A 17,741-nucleotide genomic window follows, 5' to 3' on the forward strand; every position below is an offset into this window, starting at 1 on the left:
TTCTTTCTCTTATGACAAACTGTAGAAACCAATCAAAGACTGTAACTAATGGGCAAGAAAGAGGGTGAGAAGAAGCTTCTATTGCAGAGACGTCACCTAGTCCATAATACCCAAGCTCTGTTGTAGTATCCTTTTTTTAAAAAAATTATTTTGAAAGGCATGATTAACAAAGAGAGGAAAAGATAGAATCTTCCATCTGCTGGTTCATTCCCCAAATGGCTTCAACAGCCTGGGCCAAAGCCAAGATCTAGGAGCTCCTTCTGGGTCTTACACATGGGTATCAGGGGCCCAAGCACATGAGTCATCTTGCCTGCTTTTGTAGGTGTATTATCAGGGAACCAGATTGGAAGTGGAGCAGCTAGGACTCAAACAATACCCATATGAGACTCATGAGATGTGAGTGCTGCAGATTACTCACTACGTTATAGTGCTGGTCCCATGTAATAACCTTTTTAGACAATAAAATTATACATATGTTATCATACATAAAAATAAGTGTTACTTTTAGGCAAATAAGTTCTGGAAGTTGAAAACTTCAAATATAATGTTTCTTTATTAAGAAAAAAATGATACATGAAGAACTATGACTACAAAAAGCAGCCTGGAAGAAAGTATTAGCTGTGTCACTTTCTTGGCACCTAAAATCACCTGCTGCGAATTGGTTAATATCTGGTATTGAGGACTGTTAAGTTATTTGGAGTGAATATCATGCCTTATACTTCTTTGTTGGATGCTAATCCTAAATTCTACAGGTGGTATTTTGTAAACCCAGGACCTTGGATACACACTGGATGAATTTAATGGAAACCATTTCCCCAATATTTTGTATTTTCAGTCACCAGAAAATGTTTTGTGTGAGCTCAACATAAGTCAGTTTTGGAGATTTCAGGTATAAATCATTGTGCATCCCAAGATAAGTATGCCATTTTTAAAATGCCTTTTTAAATTAATTTTGTAAAGGAGTGTTGCTATAATTCTTTACAAAGTGTTCAAATGATATATGTTTATACCTTTATCGGTGAATGATTTGATGTTTATGATTTTAATCAAAACAATAGGAGAGTAGGGAAAATATGATCTATCATCAGCGAATAATTGGTCATCTGGTTGATAAACACATATGAATTTATTAGCCTATTTTCTGTGATTTTTCAAGTTTGAACATTTTTATAATAAAAAGCTTAAGTACTTGTACTAGGATTGAAGATGATTTTTGCTCCCTATTCTAAATAGTGAAAGACAAATGACCATTTTTGCACATAAGCTTTTTTCCCCAAGGAAATATTAAATATAGTTTTCAGCACTTCCTCCACTTCCTCCTCAGTCAGAACTTTAAATTCTACCAGATCTGTATTTTCCTTATAATTGTATGTTCTGGAGCTGAGGATGAGGCCCACTAAAGAATGAACACCTTCTAGGGTCTGCAAGGAACAAATTGATTTGTCCAAAAACACAGATGATGGGGATTCTTGAAGATATGTGTTTGCAGACTCAAATTCTTCAATTGTTCGAGGTTGAAGAGTAAAGCAGTAGAGTTTTTGGTATATTTTCTTTTCCAGGAGTTCAGAATTAAGAAATTCTTGGTCTGGAACATGTTGCTGTCTTCTGATTTGGTCCACATACCAGGTTTCTCCCTCTTCTCTCAAGCGGAATATGGAAGGCACTTGAGGCTGATCTTTTCCAGAAATTAACTCCACAGGCTGCCACATCTGGGAGGAGCATCCAAACCCAGCATCGACAATGTAGTTCCTGCCATTGATGGTCACCTGTATTAGGAGGTGAATCATGCTGGTGCTGTATTTGTCATTATGATTGCCATAAACAAACCCTCCTAACATTGTGGTCTCAAAACCGATGGTAGTCAAAGCCCAGTACAGAAGATAGTTGACCTGGAGACACCAGCCACCTCTATTCCTCCTGACAATTTGATCAAAAATGGCCTCTAAGTCCAACTCCATGGACTCCCCACAGTGAAGGCTAAGGTTCTCATAGGGAACAGTTCGGATCTGGTGCTGAAAAATGTCTGTTAGTGATTCCAAGTCCAATTTGTTCCTAGGGTTCTTGTAACCAATTCTTTGATAATATGCTTCAATATCCATGATCCCCTAAGATGAGGAAAACAGAACAAAACCAACTTGTATCACGTTTGAAGGTGGGTATCCTAGGGTAGGCTAATGATAGCTGTAACATATTTAGATATGTATATGGGGCTGAAGTTTGGCCTTCTGGTAAGATGTACATGTCCCACAAAGGAGTGCCTGGTTCAATAGCCATCTCTGGCTCCCAGGTTACAGACCTGGAGGCAGTGGTGATGGCTCAACTAATTGGTCCCTGCCCTCACATGGGAGACCTGGATTGAGCTCCCAACTCCTGATTTCTGCATGACCCAGCCCCAGCCCAATCTTCGCCTAGCCCTGACTGGTTTAGGTATTTGTGAAATGAATCCCAAGTGATCCCAGTAGATGGGAGTGGGAGTTTCTCTCTCTCTCTCTCTCTCTCTCTCTCTCTCTCTCATTGTGTGTGCATGCCTCTCTCTGAAGCAAATGAACAAAAAATTGAAAATATGTGTCAAGCCTTTGATATAGCATGTAAGTTGCTGCTTAGGGCACCCACCCACATCTAATATCAAGGTGCCTGGTTTGAGTCCCAGCTACTCTGCATTTCACCCAGCTATTCTTTCAATTTTTCCAGTGTTTTTCTCAGTCTATTCTTGATTCCTCCAACGTTTCCCCGGGTCTATCCAATCGGCTTCCTCATCCTAATAGTGCATTGCTGTCCTTCCTCCACATTTAGACAAGCTCTAAAACTACCACACAGGCACAGGGAGTACAACTGGTATTCATTAAGACTGCCCCAAACCCTCAATAGTCCCTAAAGCAGAATTTTCCCCAAGCATAAAAGGAAGAGAAAGGAAGGCAGACCTCAAAACAATAAGGTGATTTATATATGCCTGGTCATCATTGTTTAAATTGAGAGCATACTTTATTTTATTAATTTATTTGCAAGTCAGAGTTACACGGGGTGGGGGTGTCTTTGATCCGAGGGTTCACTCCCCAGTTGGCCTCAATGGCTGGAGCTGTGCCAATCTGAAGCTAGTAGCCAGGAGCTTCTTCCAGGTCTCCCACATGGGTGCAGGGGCTAAGGACTTGGTCCATCATATACTGCTTGCCCAAGCAATAGCAGAGAGCTGGATTGGAAGTGGAGCAGCCCGGACTAGAACTGGCACCCATATGGGATGCTGGCACTTCAGGTCAAGGTGGTAACCCACTGCACCACAGTTCAGGCCTGTAGAGCTTCCTTTATACTTCTTTTAAATGCTATAATATGTTTTCAAGTCTTTCTCTCTCCTTGCCCCCTCTCTTCTGTTCTTCATTCTCCTCCCAACTTCTCATTTTTTTTTTTTCAGATAAAATGTTGAGTTGGGGTTTTGTAACTGCAGGTGCATTCAAAAGAAGTCAGTTTTTGTTAAGGGTTTGGATACTAGCTACATGTTATACCTTAGTAATACTTATGTATTCTGTGACTAAATATAATAAATCTTACACTTCAAGTTGAAATGTTGAAATCACTTGGAACATGGTTCCCAGGAAAATGGCTGGATGAAACCATTGTTAGCATTTTTTGGTGTTTTGTAGCATCTCTCTCCATAGATATACCCTTCCCTGTCAGCTTTATCATATCTGGAAGAGACGGCTACATAGGCAGAGTGAACACATTTAGGTCATCTACTAAGGACTCACAGAAATGCACTCAGTGCCTACCTTAGTAAGTTGAAGGAGGGTTGATCTTCAGTTTTAATTCAGGTGACTTGGGGTATTTCTTCTTCTCAGCCTAAACTAGAAAAAATAGAAAAGACAGACTTAAAAACACACCATGACTTTTCCCTAAAACAAAGACTGTAGTTTTTAAAACAAGAAATGAAGAAACTCTCAAAATCACAAAAGTAGATGAATTGACGGTGTAGTTTTAGGAATATGGGAGGGGCACAGATGGAAGCATGTGGTGAGTGTAACAGGAGACTGGAGCTACAACAATGGACCCTTAGCCTGAAGATTCTGGAAACCATCAGGAGGGGATACTAAGACAAGGAACCAGTGACTATTTTCCATGGACTAAGCCAGGAGGGTTAGCTGTGTGGCAAGCATGTCCCTGATCACTATCACCACACATGCCAAACACTAAAGATCAGTACACAGTGACACTGCCTGGTCTTCCTTTAGGTGATAACCATAATTGGGTATTTGGAGGTAGAGTCATCTGAAAGTATCTACTAGCTATGCGTGTTTTGTCAATTCGTATTCCTTCAGCTCTACCTCCACTGAAAATACTGAGGAGGCTAAGCCCACTACCAGCCATGCTAGATTCAAGAAACACATAAAAGTGGATGCAGAGTTATAAATATATTAATATGATGAGACAACAAAATGAAAATACACTATGAAATTTGAGATTAGAAGACTCATGATTCTATCTAAATAGGGGAACCAAAAGACTCCATGAAGAGACTATTGGAACTCATCAGAGAGTTTGGTAAATTTGCAGGATATAAAATCAACACACATTTTTTAAAAAAACTTTTATTAAGTAAATATAAATTTCCAAAGTACAGTTTATGAATTACAGTGGCTCCCACCCGCACCCCTCCCACCAGCCGCTCCCTCTGCCATTCCATTCACATCAAGATTCATTTTCAATTATCTTTGTATACAGAAGATCGATTTAGTATATATTAAGTAAAGATTTCATCAGTTAGCACCCACACAGAACATAAAGTGTAAAATACTGTTTCAGTACTAGTTATAGCATTACTTCACATTGGACAACACATTAGGGACAGAGATTCCCCATGAGGAGTAACTACACAGTGACTCCTGTTGTTGACTTAACAATTTGACACTCTTGTTTATGGCGTCAGTAATCTCTCTAGGCTCTAGTCATGAGTTGCCTAGGCTATGGAAGCCTTTGAGTTTGCCAACTCTGATCTTATTTAGACAAGGTCATAGTCAAAGTGGAAGTTCTCTCCTCCCTTCAGAGAAAGGTACCTCCTTCTATGATGGCCCATTCTTTCCACTGGGATCTCCCTCACAGAGATCTTTCATTTAGGTTCTCTTTTTATTTTTTGACAGAGTGTCTTGGCTTTCCATGCCTACAATACTCTCATGGGCTCTTCAGCCAGATCTGAATGCCTTAAGGGCTGATTCTGAGGCCAGAGTGCTGTTTAGGACATCTGCCATTCTATAAGTCTGCTGTGTATCCGACTTCCCATGTTGGGTCGTTCTCTCCCTTTTTGATTCTATCAGTATTAGCAGACATTAGTCTTGTTTGTGTGATCCCTTTGACTCTTAGACACACTCTTAGTGTGATCAATTGTGAACTGAAATTGATCACTTGGACTAGCGAGATGGCATTAGTACATGCCACCTTGATGGGATTATATTGGAATCCCCTGGCACATTTCTAACTCCACCATTTGGGGCAAGTCCGATTGAGCATGTCCCAAATTGTACATCTCCTCCCTCTCTTATTCCCACTCTTATATTTAACAGGGATCACTTTGCAGTTAAATTTCAACACCTAAGAATAATTGTGTGTTAATTACAGAGTTCAACCAATAGTATTAAGTAGAACAAAAAAATACTAAAAGGGATAAAATATTAAATTGTACATCAACAGTTAGGACAAGGGCTGATCAAGTCACTGTTTCTCATAGTGTCCCTTTCACTTCAACAGGTTTCCTTTTTTTTTTAAATACTGCCTGGTTTCCATAGTGTAGTGGTTATCACATTCGCCTCACAACAGACATTTTTGTTACTCTCTTAGTTATCACAGACCAGGGAAAACATGATATTTGTCTTTTTGCTACTGGCTTAATTCACTAAGTATAATGGTTTCCAGTTGCACCAAAAATGTATATTATGGAAATGAAATACAAATTTTGAGTTTTGATGATTATTTTCAACCCTTGTCTCTACTGTTGGGGAAATATCTTTTTTCTTACTATTTGTTGAACTCTTTACTTGGTGTGGTGTTAATCTTATTAGTATTAAGTAAACTGAATGCAGATCAACATAAAAATTAAGAGAGGGAATAAGAGAGGAAGAAGGAGGAAGGGTGGGAGCAGGAGAGGGAGGTTAGGGTTTGATGTATCATTATGTTCCTAAACTGTTTATGTATGTGAATTACATTAACCTTGTTTATGTTAAATTTAAAAAAATTTAAATGAAAAAAGTCAATGCACAAATATCAATAGCTTTTGTATACATAAACAATTCTATGGCTTAGTGAGATCAATACCACTCACAATAGCTACAAAAATTCAAATGTCTAGGAAAAATTTAACCAGGGATGGGGAAGATTTCTACAATGAAAATTCCAAAACTTTAGAGAAAATAGAAGACGACACACAAAAAAAATGAAAAAAATCTTCAATGTTTGTGGTTTGGAAGAATTAATATCCTTAAAATGTCCATAATACACAAAGCAATTTACAGATTCATTACAATCCCAATCAAAATATCAAGGATATTCTTCTCAGGTCTACAAAAAAATGGTGCTAAACCCTAAAAGGGATCCCTAAAAGCTAATGAATCTTAACAAAACGAAGCAGGAGGCATCACAACATCAAATTTCAAGACATATTACAATTACATATCAAAACATATTTGATATTACATATCAAAACAGCCTGAAACTGGCACAAAAATAGACATGTAGATCATGGAACAGAGTAGAAACCCCAGATATTAATCCACACAGCTACCACAAATTAATATGTGATAAATGAACTAAAATCAATCCTTGAAGAAAGGGCAGTCTCCTCAACAAATGGTGCTTGTTAAATTAGATCTGTGCATAGAAAACTATGAAACAACCCCCTACCTTACAAGATTCAGCTCACAATGAATTAAAGATCGAAACCTATGGTCTGATACCTTCAAATTACTAGAGGTAACCATCAGGGAAGATCTGCAAGATGTTGGCATAGGTAAAGACTTCTTGGAAATGACCTCAGAAGCACAGGAAATCAAAGCAAAATTATGGGATTACAACAAGCTAAGATGCTTCTGCATGACAAAGGAGTCACTGAACAAAGTGAAGAGGCAACTGACAGAATGGAATAAAATGAAGCTGATGAAGGATTGATCTGGATAGTAGAAAGAGCTTTATCTATAAAGAGCTCAAGAAACTCAACAATAAAAACAAAAGCAATCCAGTTAAGAAATGAGCCAAGGACTTGAACAGGCATTTTTAAAAATTTTATTTTCCCACCCAAAGAAACCTTTTATTTAAGAAATACAGACTTTATGCTTCCCATAAGTATAACTTTAGGAATCCAGTGATTCTTTCCACCAACCCTTCCTCCTACCTACTCTCCCACCCTTCTTCCTCTTCCCTCCCCCATTCCCAGTTCCATTCTCCACTAAGATCCATTTTCGATTAACTTTATACAAGGAAGACCAACTCTATACTAAGTAAATAGTTCAAAAATTTGCACCAAAAAACAAAAACAAAACAAAGCAAAAATCAGTTCCTTAGCAGTTGAGACACATCTTTTGGGAACACTTACACTAATTATAATATAACTCTTTGAGGACAGAGGTCCTCCATGGAAAGTTAGTGTATAGTGACTCTTGTTGATTCAACAATTAACACTCTCATGTATGATGTCAGTGAATACCTGAGTCTCTTGATATGAGATGCCTAAGCTATGGAAGCCTTTTGAATCCATAAATTCCATCTGTATTTAGACAAGGCTGTAAGCAAAGTGTAAGTTCTCTCCTCCCTTCAGAGAAAAGTACATTCTTTGATGGCTACTTCTTTCCACTGGGGTCTCACCCTCCGAGGTCCTTCACATAGGACATTTTTTGCAATGATTTCTTGGCTTTCCATGCCTCATGTGCTTTTCAGCCAGACCGGAATTCCTTAAGGGTTGATTCGGAGATCACAGTGCTAGTTAAGCAGTTGTCTTTCTATGAGTCTGCTGTGTGGACTGCTTCCCATGTTGGAGCATTCCCTCCTTTTTAATTCTATCTATTATCATTACCAGATCCTTAAATGTAGCCATGTGTTCACTTTAACACAGAAGATGCCATTTTGGGCCAGCACTGTGGTGTAGTAGATTAATCTTATGCCAGTTGTACAGGCATTCCATTTGGGTGCTGGTTTTAGTGCTGGCTGCTCCTCTTCCAATACAGCTCTCTGCTATGGCATGGGAAAGCAATGGAACATGGATTGGGTGTCTGGGCCCCTGCACCTGTGTGGGAGACTGGGAAGCTCCTGGATCCTGGCTTTGGATGGGCACAACCCTGGCCATTGCAGCCATTTGGCAAGTGAACCAGAGGATGGAAGACCTTTCTCTCTGTGTCCCTCTCACTGTAACTCTATCTCTCAAATAAATAAATAATCTTTAATAAAAAAGATGATATTTTTACCACCCAGCTTAAGGGGATTTAGGGTCCCATGGCAAGTTTTAAAACTGTACCCTTAGAAGTAAGTCCATAGTAATGTATGCAGAACTATACTGATTTATAGTTACAAGCATCACACACTTCATAATTACAACTTTAGGAACATGGTGATTCTTCCCACCATGCTCACCCTCCCACCCTTACTCCCAGTCCCTATTTCTTCAACCTATCTGGTTTCAAATCTTATTATGTATGAGATCTATTTTCCATTGACACAATACACATATGTTTAACTCTATGTTAAGTAAAGAGTTCAACAAATAGTATACAAAGCAAACCTGTTCCTCAACAGACAAGACAAGGGCTTGAACAGGCATTTTTAAGAGGAAATTCAAATGAAAACTGACACATGAAATAATGCACAGGATCATTAGTCATCAGGGAAATGCAGATCAAAACCACAATGAGGTTTCACCTTACCACAGTTAGAATGGCTATCGCCCCAAAATCAAATACTAATAAATACTGGTGAGGATATAGAAAAAAGGTACCCTAATCTGATGTTGCTGGGAATGTAAACTAGTACAACTATTTTGGAATCAATATGGAGATTCCTCAGAAATTTGAAAATGGGTCTACTATATGACCCAACCATCCCACTCCTGGGAATTTGCCCAAAGAAAATGAAATCAAAATATGGAAGAGTTAGTTGTACACCCACATTTATTACATTTCAATTCACAATAGCTAAGATGTGGAATTGACCCAGATTTTCATCATCTGATGACTGGATAAAGAAAATGTGGTACATATACACTATGGAATACTACCCAGCTATTAAAAAGAATGAAATAATCTTTTGAAACAAAATGGATGCAGTTGGAAACCATTATGCTTAGTGAAATAAGCCAGTCCCAAAAAGCAAATATATGCTTTCTCTGATATATGAAAGTTAATATAGGATACAAAAAAAATAGGAAAGCAAAGACATCTTGTGATTTGATTGTTCTGTTAGCACTTTTTTTCTACTTCGGAGAAACTGTGATCTTCCTACTTTTACTTGTTGAACATTCTGGTTAGTGGTACATTAATCTTGTAATTATGGGGTAATTGAAATTATCTCTTTGCAAAAATTAAAAAGAAGGAAGGAAGAGGGGGATTGAGGGAGGGAGAGAGAAGGAGGAAAGTATGGCTGTCTCATTTTATATGTGCCTATGAAATACATGAAACCATTCTCTATATTAACAAAAGTTTTTAAAAACTTAAAATGCAAAGATTTACTTGTAGTAAAATTATTCCAATTCAAATAGAAAAATAATCTGAATAGAAGGAATTTCTTTATAGATACGTGGAACAGTGAAATATGCAAAACTAATTCAATAAAAACAAAACACTGAGCTAATAAAGTAATAGCTTCATGATTTTAACTATTCCAGACTTCAAGCAAAGCTAACACATAGGTCATGATAATCAGAAAGGAGTGTGTGGTTACAGAACAATATCACATTAATCATGTAGTAGGAAAGCTTGACATTCATCATAAAGGCTAATGAAAGATAGAGCCATTAAGAAAAGAAAAGCAACCAGACATAGGAAGAAGTCAAAGAAATCAAAGGTAAAAATATTTGGTGCTTCTGAAGAGAACTCAGAAAGTGTGACGAGATTTTCAAATTGACTGTATATGAATGAAAATGACAATTTTTTCATCTGATATTGTTTGGAGCCGTTACCTATGTTCCTAATAAACTGCGATCGTTTTAGTTTTTTCTTTTTTTATTGAACTCTTTATGTAGAGGAGCAAAAAGCCCTTGATTATGATTGTTAGAAATTGCTAGGCTTTTGGGGCACAAGTAGTTAACTTCACATGTGGCAAACAAATCCCCATTTAAGAATGATCCTGAGAGGGCTGACGCTGTGGCATAACGTGCTAAACTGCTGCAGCATCCTATATGGGTGCCAGTTCAAGTCCTGGCTACTCCACTTCAGATGCAACTCCGTGTTAATGTGCCTGGGAAAGCACTGGAAAATAGCCCAAGTCCTTCGGACCCTGCACCCACATTGGAGACCTGGAAGCAGCACCTGGCTCCTGGCTTCTGGCTGGCTCAGCATCAGTTGTCACAGCCATTTTGAGAGTAAACCAGTGCATGGAAGGTCTTTCTTTGTCTCTCTCTCTCTCTCTGCCTCTGCCTCTCCCTCTCTGTAACTCCGCCTTTCAAGTAAAACAAATAATTCTTTTTTAAAAAAATGACCCAGAGGATGTCAGGATGGAATTTTATGGACTAAGATTCTGAATGATTTACTAATAAATTCATTAATTAATCAATGGGGTGGAATTACAGACAGAGAGAGGGAGAGACAGATGGAGAGGTCTTCCATCTGTTCATTTCCCAAATGGCTGCAATGTCCAGAGCTGGCATATCTGAAGCCAGGAGCCAGGAGCCAGGAGCTCTAGGTCTCCCATAGAGGTGCAGGGGCCTAGGTGCTTTGACCATCCTCCATTGCTCTCCCAGGCCATCAGCAAGGGAGCTAGATTTTATACATGCCTCCTTGCCTAGGACATCCCAAACTGATAAGAGCATACATTGCAAATTGTTGACTTTGATAAATACCTGTTAAGAGAGTCTTCTGACCATTCAAACCCACCTCATCATAGTAGAGGTGGGTCTGTGCACAACAAACAACATAAATAAGCAGCCCACTACCTGGTGGGCTGAATCTTTTGTAAGATCATTACCACCTACTGTCCGGGTGGGATGCAACCTAACTTTCTCTCCACCATGCTGTTCTGTTTTCAGTAAAAACTTTTCTGCTTTTAAGTGGCCATGCCTCAATTATTCAGAACCCTAAAAAATCCTAAATCTAACAATAATATGATTTAAAAGATGTCATTTAAAAAATGAAAAAAAAAATCAGAGAAATCAATGTCTTTCCATTTTAGAAATAAAACCAAAATAAAGATAAAAAAAAATTATCCTGAAGTGAAGCAAAAACCGAACCTGGACAGCAAGGAGGATGAGATTCCAGGAGTCTGAGTCAGCATGCTTGATAGTGAAATGTATTCTTGTTCAATTATTGAAATTAAAAATTAAAGAGACCCTCTGGAGCATTTAGCATGGAAGGAAAATGTTTCATAAGGAAGAAGAAATCAGGCTGGCAAGAGACTAAGCTTGATGGCTCCAGGACTTTGGGCTCCCAATGTAAACTGTAAATCAAAACTAGACTTTGCCCATCAGAAACCACTAGTAAACCTCTAACTAGAGACTTTTCACTCTAACCAATCAAATAGATTTCCTTTACTTGCTTCTGCTAACATATCAGGAAGTTTTCTCTCTCACCTCCCTAGAGAAGGGCACTGAACAATTACCTGCAGTCTGGTGTTGCTTAATACTTGAGTTGCTGTTGACTTAAATCAACACTTTAAAACGTTAATATGCTAGTTTACCTTTCTCAATTCTGATGTTGACAAAACTGAATCAGAATTCTACCACTTAAAAAACAAATGCTTCAATCTGGATTTTTTTCTATCTTCAGATTTAACTTTAAATTCGTATTTCTATTTCTACTTAAGCCAGAACAGCTTATTCCATAGCCATAATTCTCAGAACCTTGCTACTCTGCTCTGTAATCAAAGAGGCAATGCTAGCAATTCTTTATCGTGAACTCTTGACTTATTTTTCATTACCTTTTACTTCTTCATTGACTAATGCAGAGGAAACACTTGTCAGGATAGTTTGCAGTTGTTGCATTTCTCAAGGACTTTCCCTTTTGAGATTGCCTTTATGTTCATGTTGGCTTTATGATAAAATGAAGTAGAAAGGAAATGAATTGGGAAAAACGCTAGAGCCCCAAAGCAGATTGATGCAGAGGCAGGAGGACCATGAGATCCTGCCGTCGTATCTTAAGGACTCTGAGCAACACCAATGCGACCATAGACTGAGCTGACTTTCATTCCTACTGCACAGCTTTCTGTCATTACTGAATAGAAGTATGTTTAGCTAATAAGTGGCTTTTCTTTTTGTCTGTGTGGTATTTTTCTTCTCTTGTCCCTTTTCACTTCTTTTACCTATGTGAGAGTGAAGGGCTTGGCATTTCATTCAATTAACATCCCCACCCAGACCCTTCCACTTTGACAATCCCCATGGCTGGGGATGGCTGGGATAGCCATACCTGAAGGCCCCTATTCAGCTCTCTGTAGTGTGCAGAAGACCTGTGTCTCAGCATGGCTGATAGGAAATGCCTGCAGTGGCCAGGCAGGCCATGCCCATTAACATGTAGGAGGTCAGAAAAGAAATCTAAAAGGAAACAAATCTACATTTGAAGAAGGTAAGGGTCAAACAATATAGGCCTGGGAGCAGGATGCAGCAGGAGTGTTCCTTGTGAGGGAGAGAGTTGAGTCAGCTACGGCTAACAGTGTCCATTAATGGTAGGCATGATGTCAGAGCACAGCAGAAGCCCATTGCATGCCACTGGCTTAGGAAGTGTCCCTTCTATGGACCACATAGGGAGGAGGACACCCTCAGTCAGAAGGATGGTGGGATAGTTGGTATTATGTTGTTGGTCCTGGAGACTCTCCCACTATGACTGCTTGTGCAGAAAAATATCCTCAGGAATTCCCCTTGAAACAGCCTTCAGACCACACAATTCAACCTCCCCAGACATTTGGGATCATTAAGGGATTTCTGATCAGGAAGTGCCTGCAGGACATGGTCCTTTGGGATGTATCCTGTCAGGCAAAAAGAGGGTGGACAGCACTGTTACAAGTACCCAAGAGGGCAAGCCAGGCAAGTAGGTTCCTTGAAACACACTGGTTTTCTCCTAATACTCATATTTAATCCCTATTGCAAAATTTTTTAAGTAGGCACTATAATGAACTCCATTTTGCTGATGGAAAATAGAGTTTTTAAAAGCTAAATGATTTGCTCATGTTCTCACAGCTCAAATGTTTTGTTGCCGTGACTCAGGGGGTTCAAAGAAGATTCTTCCGCATTCATCATTATGCTGTATAGTAGTTTTGGCATGGCCCTCCAAATATGGACCACGCATACTTTCTGAACAGCCTTAGACCTGAAGTTCTGGTAAGGTGAACAATCCGGCCTCTGGACTCACATGTAAGATAGAATTAAACCCAGATCTCGTAAGCCTGCAGCCAAGGAGCTCCACTTACCAGGTTTCCAGGACCTGCAATCAGGAACCGGGCTGAATGCTACTCTTTCACTTTCACATCTGCAGAGGAAGTGCTTTTATTGTGTTCCATATCTCCCCGCCTCCAAATCCAGTAAGAGTCAGCACTGTGAACTTGGGAAATGTAGTCGCAGGGCCTCTGGTTGCCCAAGTGGACCTCTGGGTCAGCTCTTTTCACTAAAATGTGGAGAGTTACAAGCACTGTCTGCTGGTCCACTCTCCAAGGCTGAGGGCCGTGGCTTTGTGTTGCACAGGGTTCCTGTTGTCTGGGAACTTGAAGCCAGATTTCCCCCATCGAGAGAAGTGGAGGTGAGAGCTGGATAAGGTCCAGGAAAAGCAGACCCGGAAATGTAGAAGAGAGCAAAGAAGAAGGTGCGCGGTTTTAATCCCACTCCCAGTTTGTGATACTTTCTTCATCAGTCCCTAGTCCTCACTCCCATTTGCCTCTCTGCTCAAGATACTGTATACTGGTGTTGAATTATCATGAATTAACATCATGCTGATGTAGGCAGGCAGATAGCATAAAACTGATAAGGTTTGTGAGCTGGAAAACCACGCCTTCACCATGTCCCTGTGTGAGCTCACGGTCTTATCTGACCCCACCTCTACACCCACCTGCACATCAGACTACATAACCACACCACTTATGAAGTGGATAAATGGCCTGGAACACGGTGGACCTGGCCCTTTTTCCTTTTCCCCCTTCTTCGCCTTTATTGCCCTTTTTGCCCCCTTCTTCAGGCCACCCTCTCTGCCTTCGCTTTGCTACCCCTGCTAAGCTGCTTGTGGCTGCTCATAACCAAACACTTGCTGCACGTGGCTCCTGGTCTCTTCTCTCCTCGCTGTGGTCCCAACTTAATTTCCAGATTTCCTTTTCTCCCTTAGAGCATTTCCCTCACTAAGCAAAAACCTTAAAAAGCTTACCATGCTGCCTGGCTGTTGGAGCAATATTCAGCATTCTTCTCTGAATTCATGGCAAGAGCCCACAACCTTATTGGTAAGGGAAATATCGATAAGTAGATTGGATTCAATGCCTAGGGTATAAATATTATCTGTCATATGATTTTGTTTCTGCATTTTTAAAAATTTCTTTCAAAGACAGATTTACAGGGAGAGGTAGAGCCAGAGAAAGAGAGAGGTCTTCCATCTGCTGGTTCACTCGGCAAATGACCACAAAAGCCAAAGCTGAACCGTTCTGAAGCCAGGACGCTGGAGCTTCCTCCAGGTCTCCCACACAAGTGCAGGGGCCTAGGAATGTCTGCCATCTTCTACTGCTTTCCCAGGTCATAGAAGAAGAGCTGGATCAGAAGTGGAGCAGCTGGGACTCGAACTGGCACCCATGTGGGATGCTGGCGCTACATTTCAGGGCTTTAACCCATTCTACCACATGGACGGGCCTCTCTGCATGTTTTGATTTACATTTATGACATTGGTCTACAAGTCTTGCCATTTCTTTTGCCTTTCTCAGTATACCATATTTAGGAAAAACTTCATAATGTCACTGATGCCTTTTGCAATCCCTTTGGCTCCCACTGTCATTACATTCTACTGGTGTCCTGCTGCATGAGCTTGGGACTCTGTAGCTGAAAGCTTTGTCTTAACCAATGCTTGGGCAGTTTAGATGGACCTGCAAATTAATGCCCCTGGGACCACAACTCAGCCCAGGGTGATGAGTTCCATCTGCTCAAGTGCATACACTGAGCTAGTACAACACTGCCAGCTTGTGTCATCCAGTGGGATCACGCCCCCTTTGTCCACAGGGAGCCTGCCCATTCTGAGTCCCTTATAGATCCTAAATTGCGCTAGTCTCACTCCTGAACTGGAGCTCCCCTGAATCCCCTCCTAAACAAGCTACTTGAATGCAATCCTTTATCTGTATCTGGTTTTGTGGGAGCTCAACCCAAGAGAACTGTTTAACTAATGAGTTGCACTGAGGAATGATGCCTTTGGCACTGTGACATTTGCACTATATTCAGGTTTTTTTTTTTTTAACCCTTAAAGTATTAGAATTAGCATGTCTGGTTTCAAGATTCTAACATATACACACCTTTGTGTGCAAATGCTAAACGTTGGCAACTGATCCATTTCCTTTGTAAGAAAACCTTCATTCTGCAAAGGCAGGAATAATGTAGTAGAAGCTGAGCTTCCCGAGGGAGGGATTGATGACAGCACTGGCTCCATGTAAAGACTTATTTACTTGTTCGAAAATTGTTTTCAACAACTCCTGGTTTCCACTCCAACAGGTAAAGTTTGGAATTACTCTTCCCATCTTCTCAGCAAAGAAAAATATGAATAAACTGGAAATAAGCCGCTTTCTTGAGAACTGTCAGAACAGGTACAGGGCCAAGTGCTGCCTGAAACAGGGAGGCAGGTGAGTGCAGACGGCTCATTCTCAGTCACCACAGCCCAGGCTTAGACGGCTGCTATGAAGTCAGCATAAATATCTAATTGGTGAATTGCTGAGAGGTCAGCATCCTCAAGCTTGGCAGTGTCTCTCTCCAGACTTGCATTTTATTAGACGCCTCAGTAGGTTCTTGCTCTGAAAACTGTAAAATGATCCATGTGTGACTGTGGCAGGGGGAGGGAAAATGCCCATTTTGGTGTAAACCTGGAGCATTCTGTTGTCCATCTTCCCCAAGGGTAAGTCACTTTACAGCAGTCTAATCGAAGGGCGTGAATGGAAATATCCAACTCCAGCCTCCTCCACTATTCCTGCCCCCTCCAAGAGGGGGAAACCTGAGAAACACTCTAGAAGATCATGGCTGACAGCACACAGGCTCACTACAAGGTTGCAAGCCAATCCCAGAACTACAGAATACTTCCTTCCTTCCTTCCTGCCTTCCTGCCTTCCTGCCTTCCTGCCTTCCTTCTTTCCTTCCTCCTGCCCTCCCTCCCTCCCTCCCTTTCTCTCTCTCTCTTTCCTTCCTTATTTCCTTCCTTCTGATTTATTTGAAAGCCAGAGCTACAGGCCGGTGCCTTAACTCACTTGCCTAATCCTCTGCCTGCGGCGCTGGCACCCCAGGTTCTAGTCCCTGTTGGGGCGCTGGATTCTGTCCCAGTTGCTCCTCTTCCAGTCCAGCTCTCTGCTGTGGGCCGGGAGGGCATTGGAGGATGGCCCAAGTGCTAGGGCCCTGCACATGCATGGGAGACCAGGAGGAAGCACCTGGCTCCTGGCTTTGGATGGCCGTGGCAGCCATTTAGGGGGTGAACCAACGGAAAAAGGAAGACCTTTCTCTCTGTCTTTCTCTCTCTTATGGTCTAACTCTGCCTGTCAAAAAAAAAAAAAAAAAAAAAGAAAGGCAGAGCTACAGTGAGGAAAAAGCAGAGGCAGAGTGAGAGAGGGGTCTTCCATCCACTGGTTCACTCCTCAAATGACTTCAATGGCCAGAGCTGGGTTGATCTGAAGCCAGGAGCCAGAATCTTCTTTTGGGTCTCCCATGTGGGTACAGGGGCGCAAGGACCACTGGGCCATCTTTTACTGCTTTTCCAGGCAATCTAAGAGAGCAGGATTAGAAGTGGAGCATCCAGGACTTGAACCGGTGCCCATATGGAATGCCAGCACTGGAGGAGACAGCTATACCAACTACACCAAGCTGCCACCCCCCAGAGTGCCCCATATCAAGTCTCAGCACTGGGGAGCATTCAGCAATTGCTAATGCCACAGCAGTGTGCAGGCACTAGGTAGACAGTGTAACCCCAGTGGGACAGACTTGTATCTTGGCTGGGTGGTTACAGTGGACTTAGACCTCAAATAGATTACAACAGCAGACAGGGCATAGCAGCACGGACCCTGATCCTGATCTGTGCTGTGCGGTCACTACTGACTGTGAGTCTCTGGTATTGTGATTGCAGTGACCTTGGTTCTTCCCTCTCAACCCTAGGAAGCACAACATGGAGAATCACAGTCCATTGGGAAGGAAGAAGAGAAGGAAGGTGCAAAATGCTGCTTGGGAGCCTATGGCCAGGCCCTCCACTGTGAGGTCCCAGCACTGAGCAGAATTTCTGAGGCTAACCACAGGTGCTATGGACAAGGAATTTGGGGCCATGCCTGTGCCAGGTGGAGGCCCACAGACACAGATGGGATGACCACCTCTTTGGGCAGTCCCTAAGTCCATGTTGTGCACAGCATACCAGTTGTGCTTGGAGTGCTGT

The 17,741-nt window shown here is 41.2% G+C and overlaps 1 protein-coding gene across 2 annotated transcripts in view; it reads right to left on the minus strand.

Moving 5' to 3' along the window:
- Positions 1 to 415: 415 nt before the first annotated feature.
- Positions 416 to 17,741, minus strand: part of LOC133765873 (arylamine N-acetyltransferase 2-like) — a 79,459-nt gene continuing 62,133 nt past the window's right edge. Inside the window, exons 1-3 of one of the 2 annotated variants that reach the window (XM_062199440.1) lie at positions 13,573 to 13,629; positions 3,762 to 3,836; positions 416 to 2,105 (exon numbers count right to left, since the gene is read on the minus strand). In XM_062199440.1, coding sequence (XP_062055424.1) covers positions 1,221 to 2,099 — 879 coding nt within the window. In that variant the 5' untranslated portion in view covers positions 2,100 to 2,105; positions 3,762 to 3,836; positions 13,573 to 13,629 and the 3' untranslated portion in view covers positions 416 to 1,220. Of the gene's footprint in view, positions 2,106 to 3,761; positions 3,837 to 13,572; positions 13,630 to 17,741 lie in introns of those variants that run through there. The other variant, XM_062199439.1, reaches the window with a different exon arrangement.

This window comes from Lepus europaeus, chromosome 8 (genome assembly GCF_033115175.1).
Source record: "Lepus europaeus isolate LE1 chromosome 8, mLepTim1.pri, whole genome shotgun sequence".
NCBI lineage: Eukaryota > Metazoa > Chordata > Mammalia > Lagomorpha > Leporidae > Lepus > Lepus europaeus.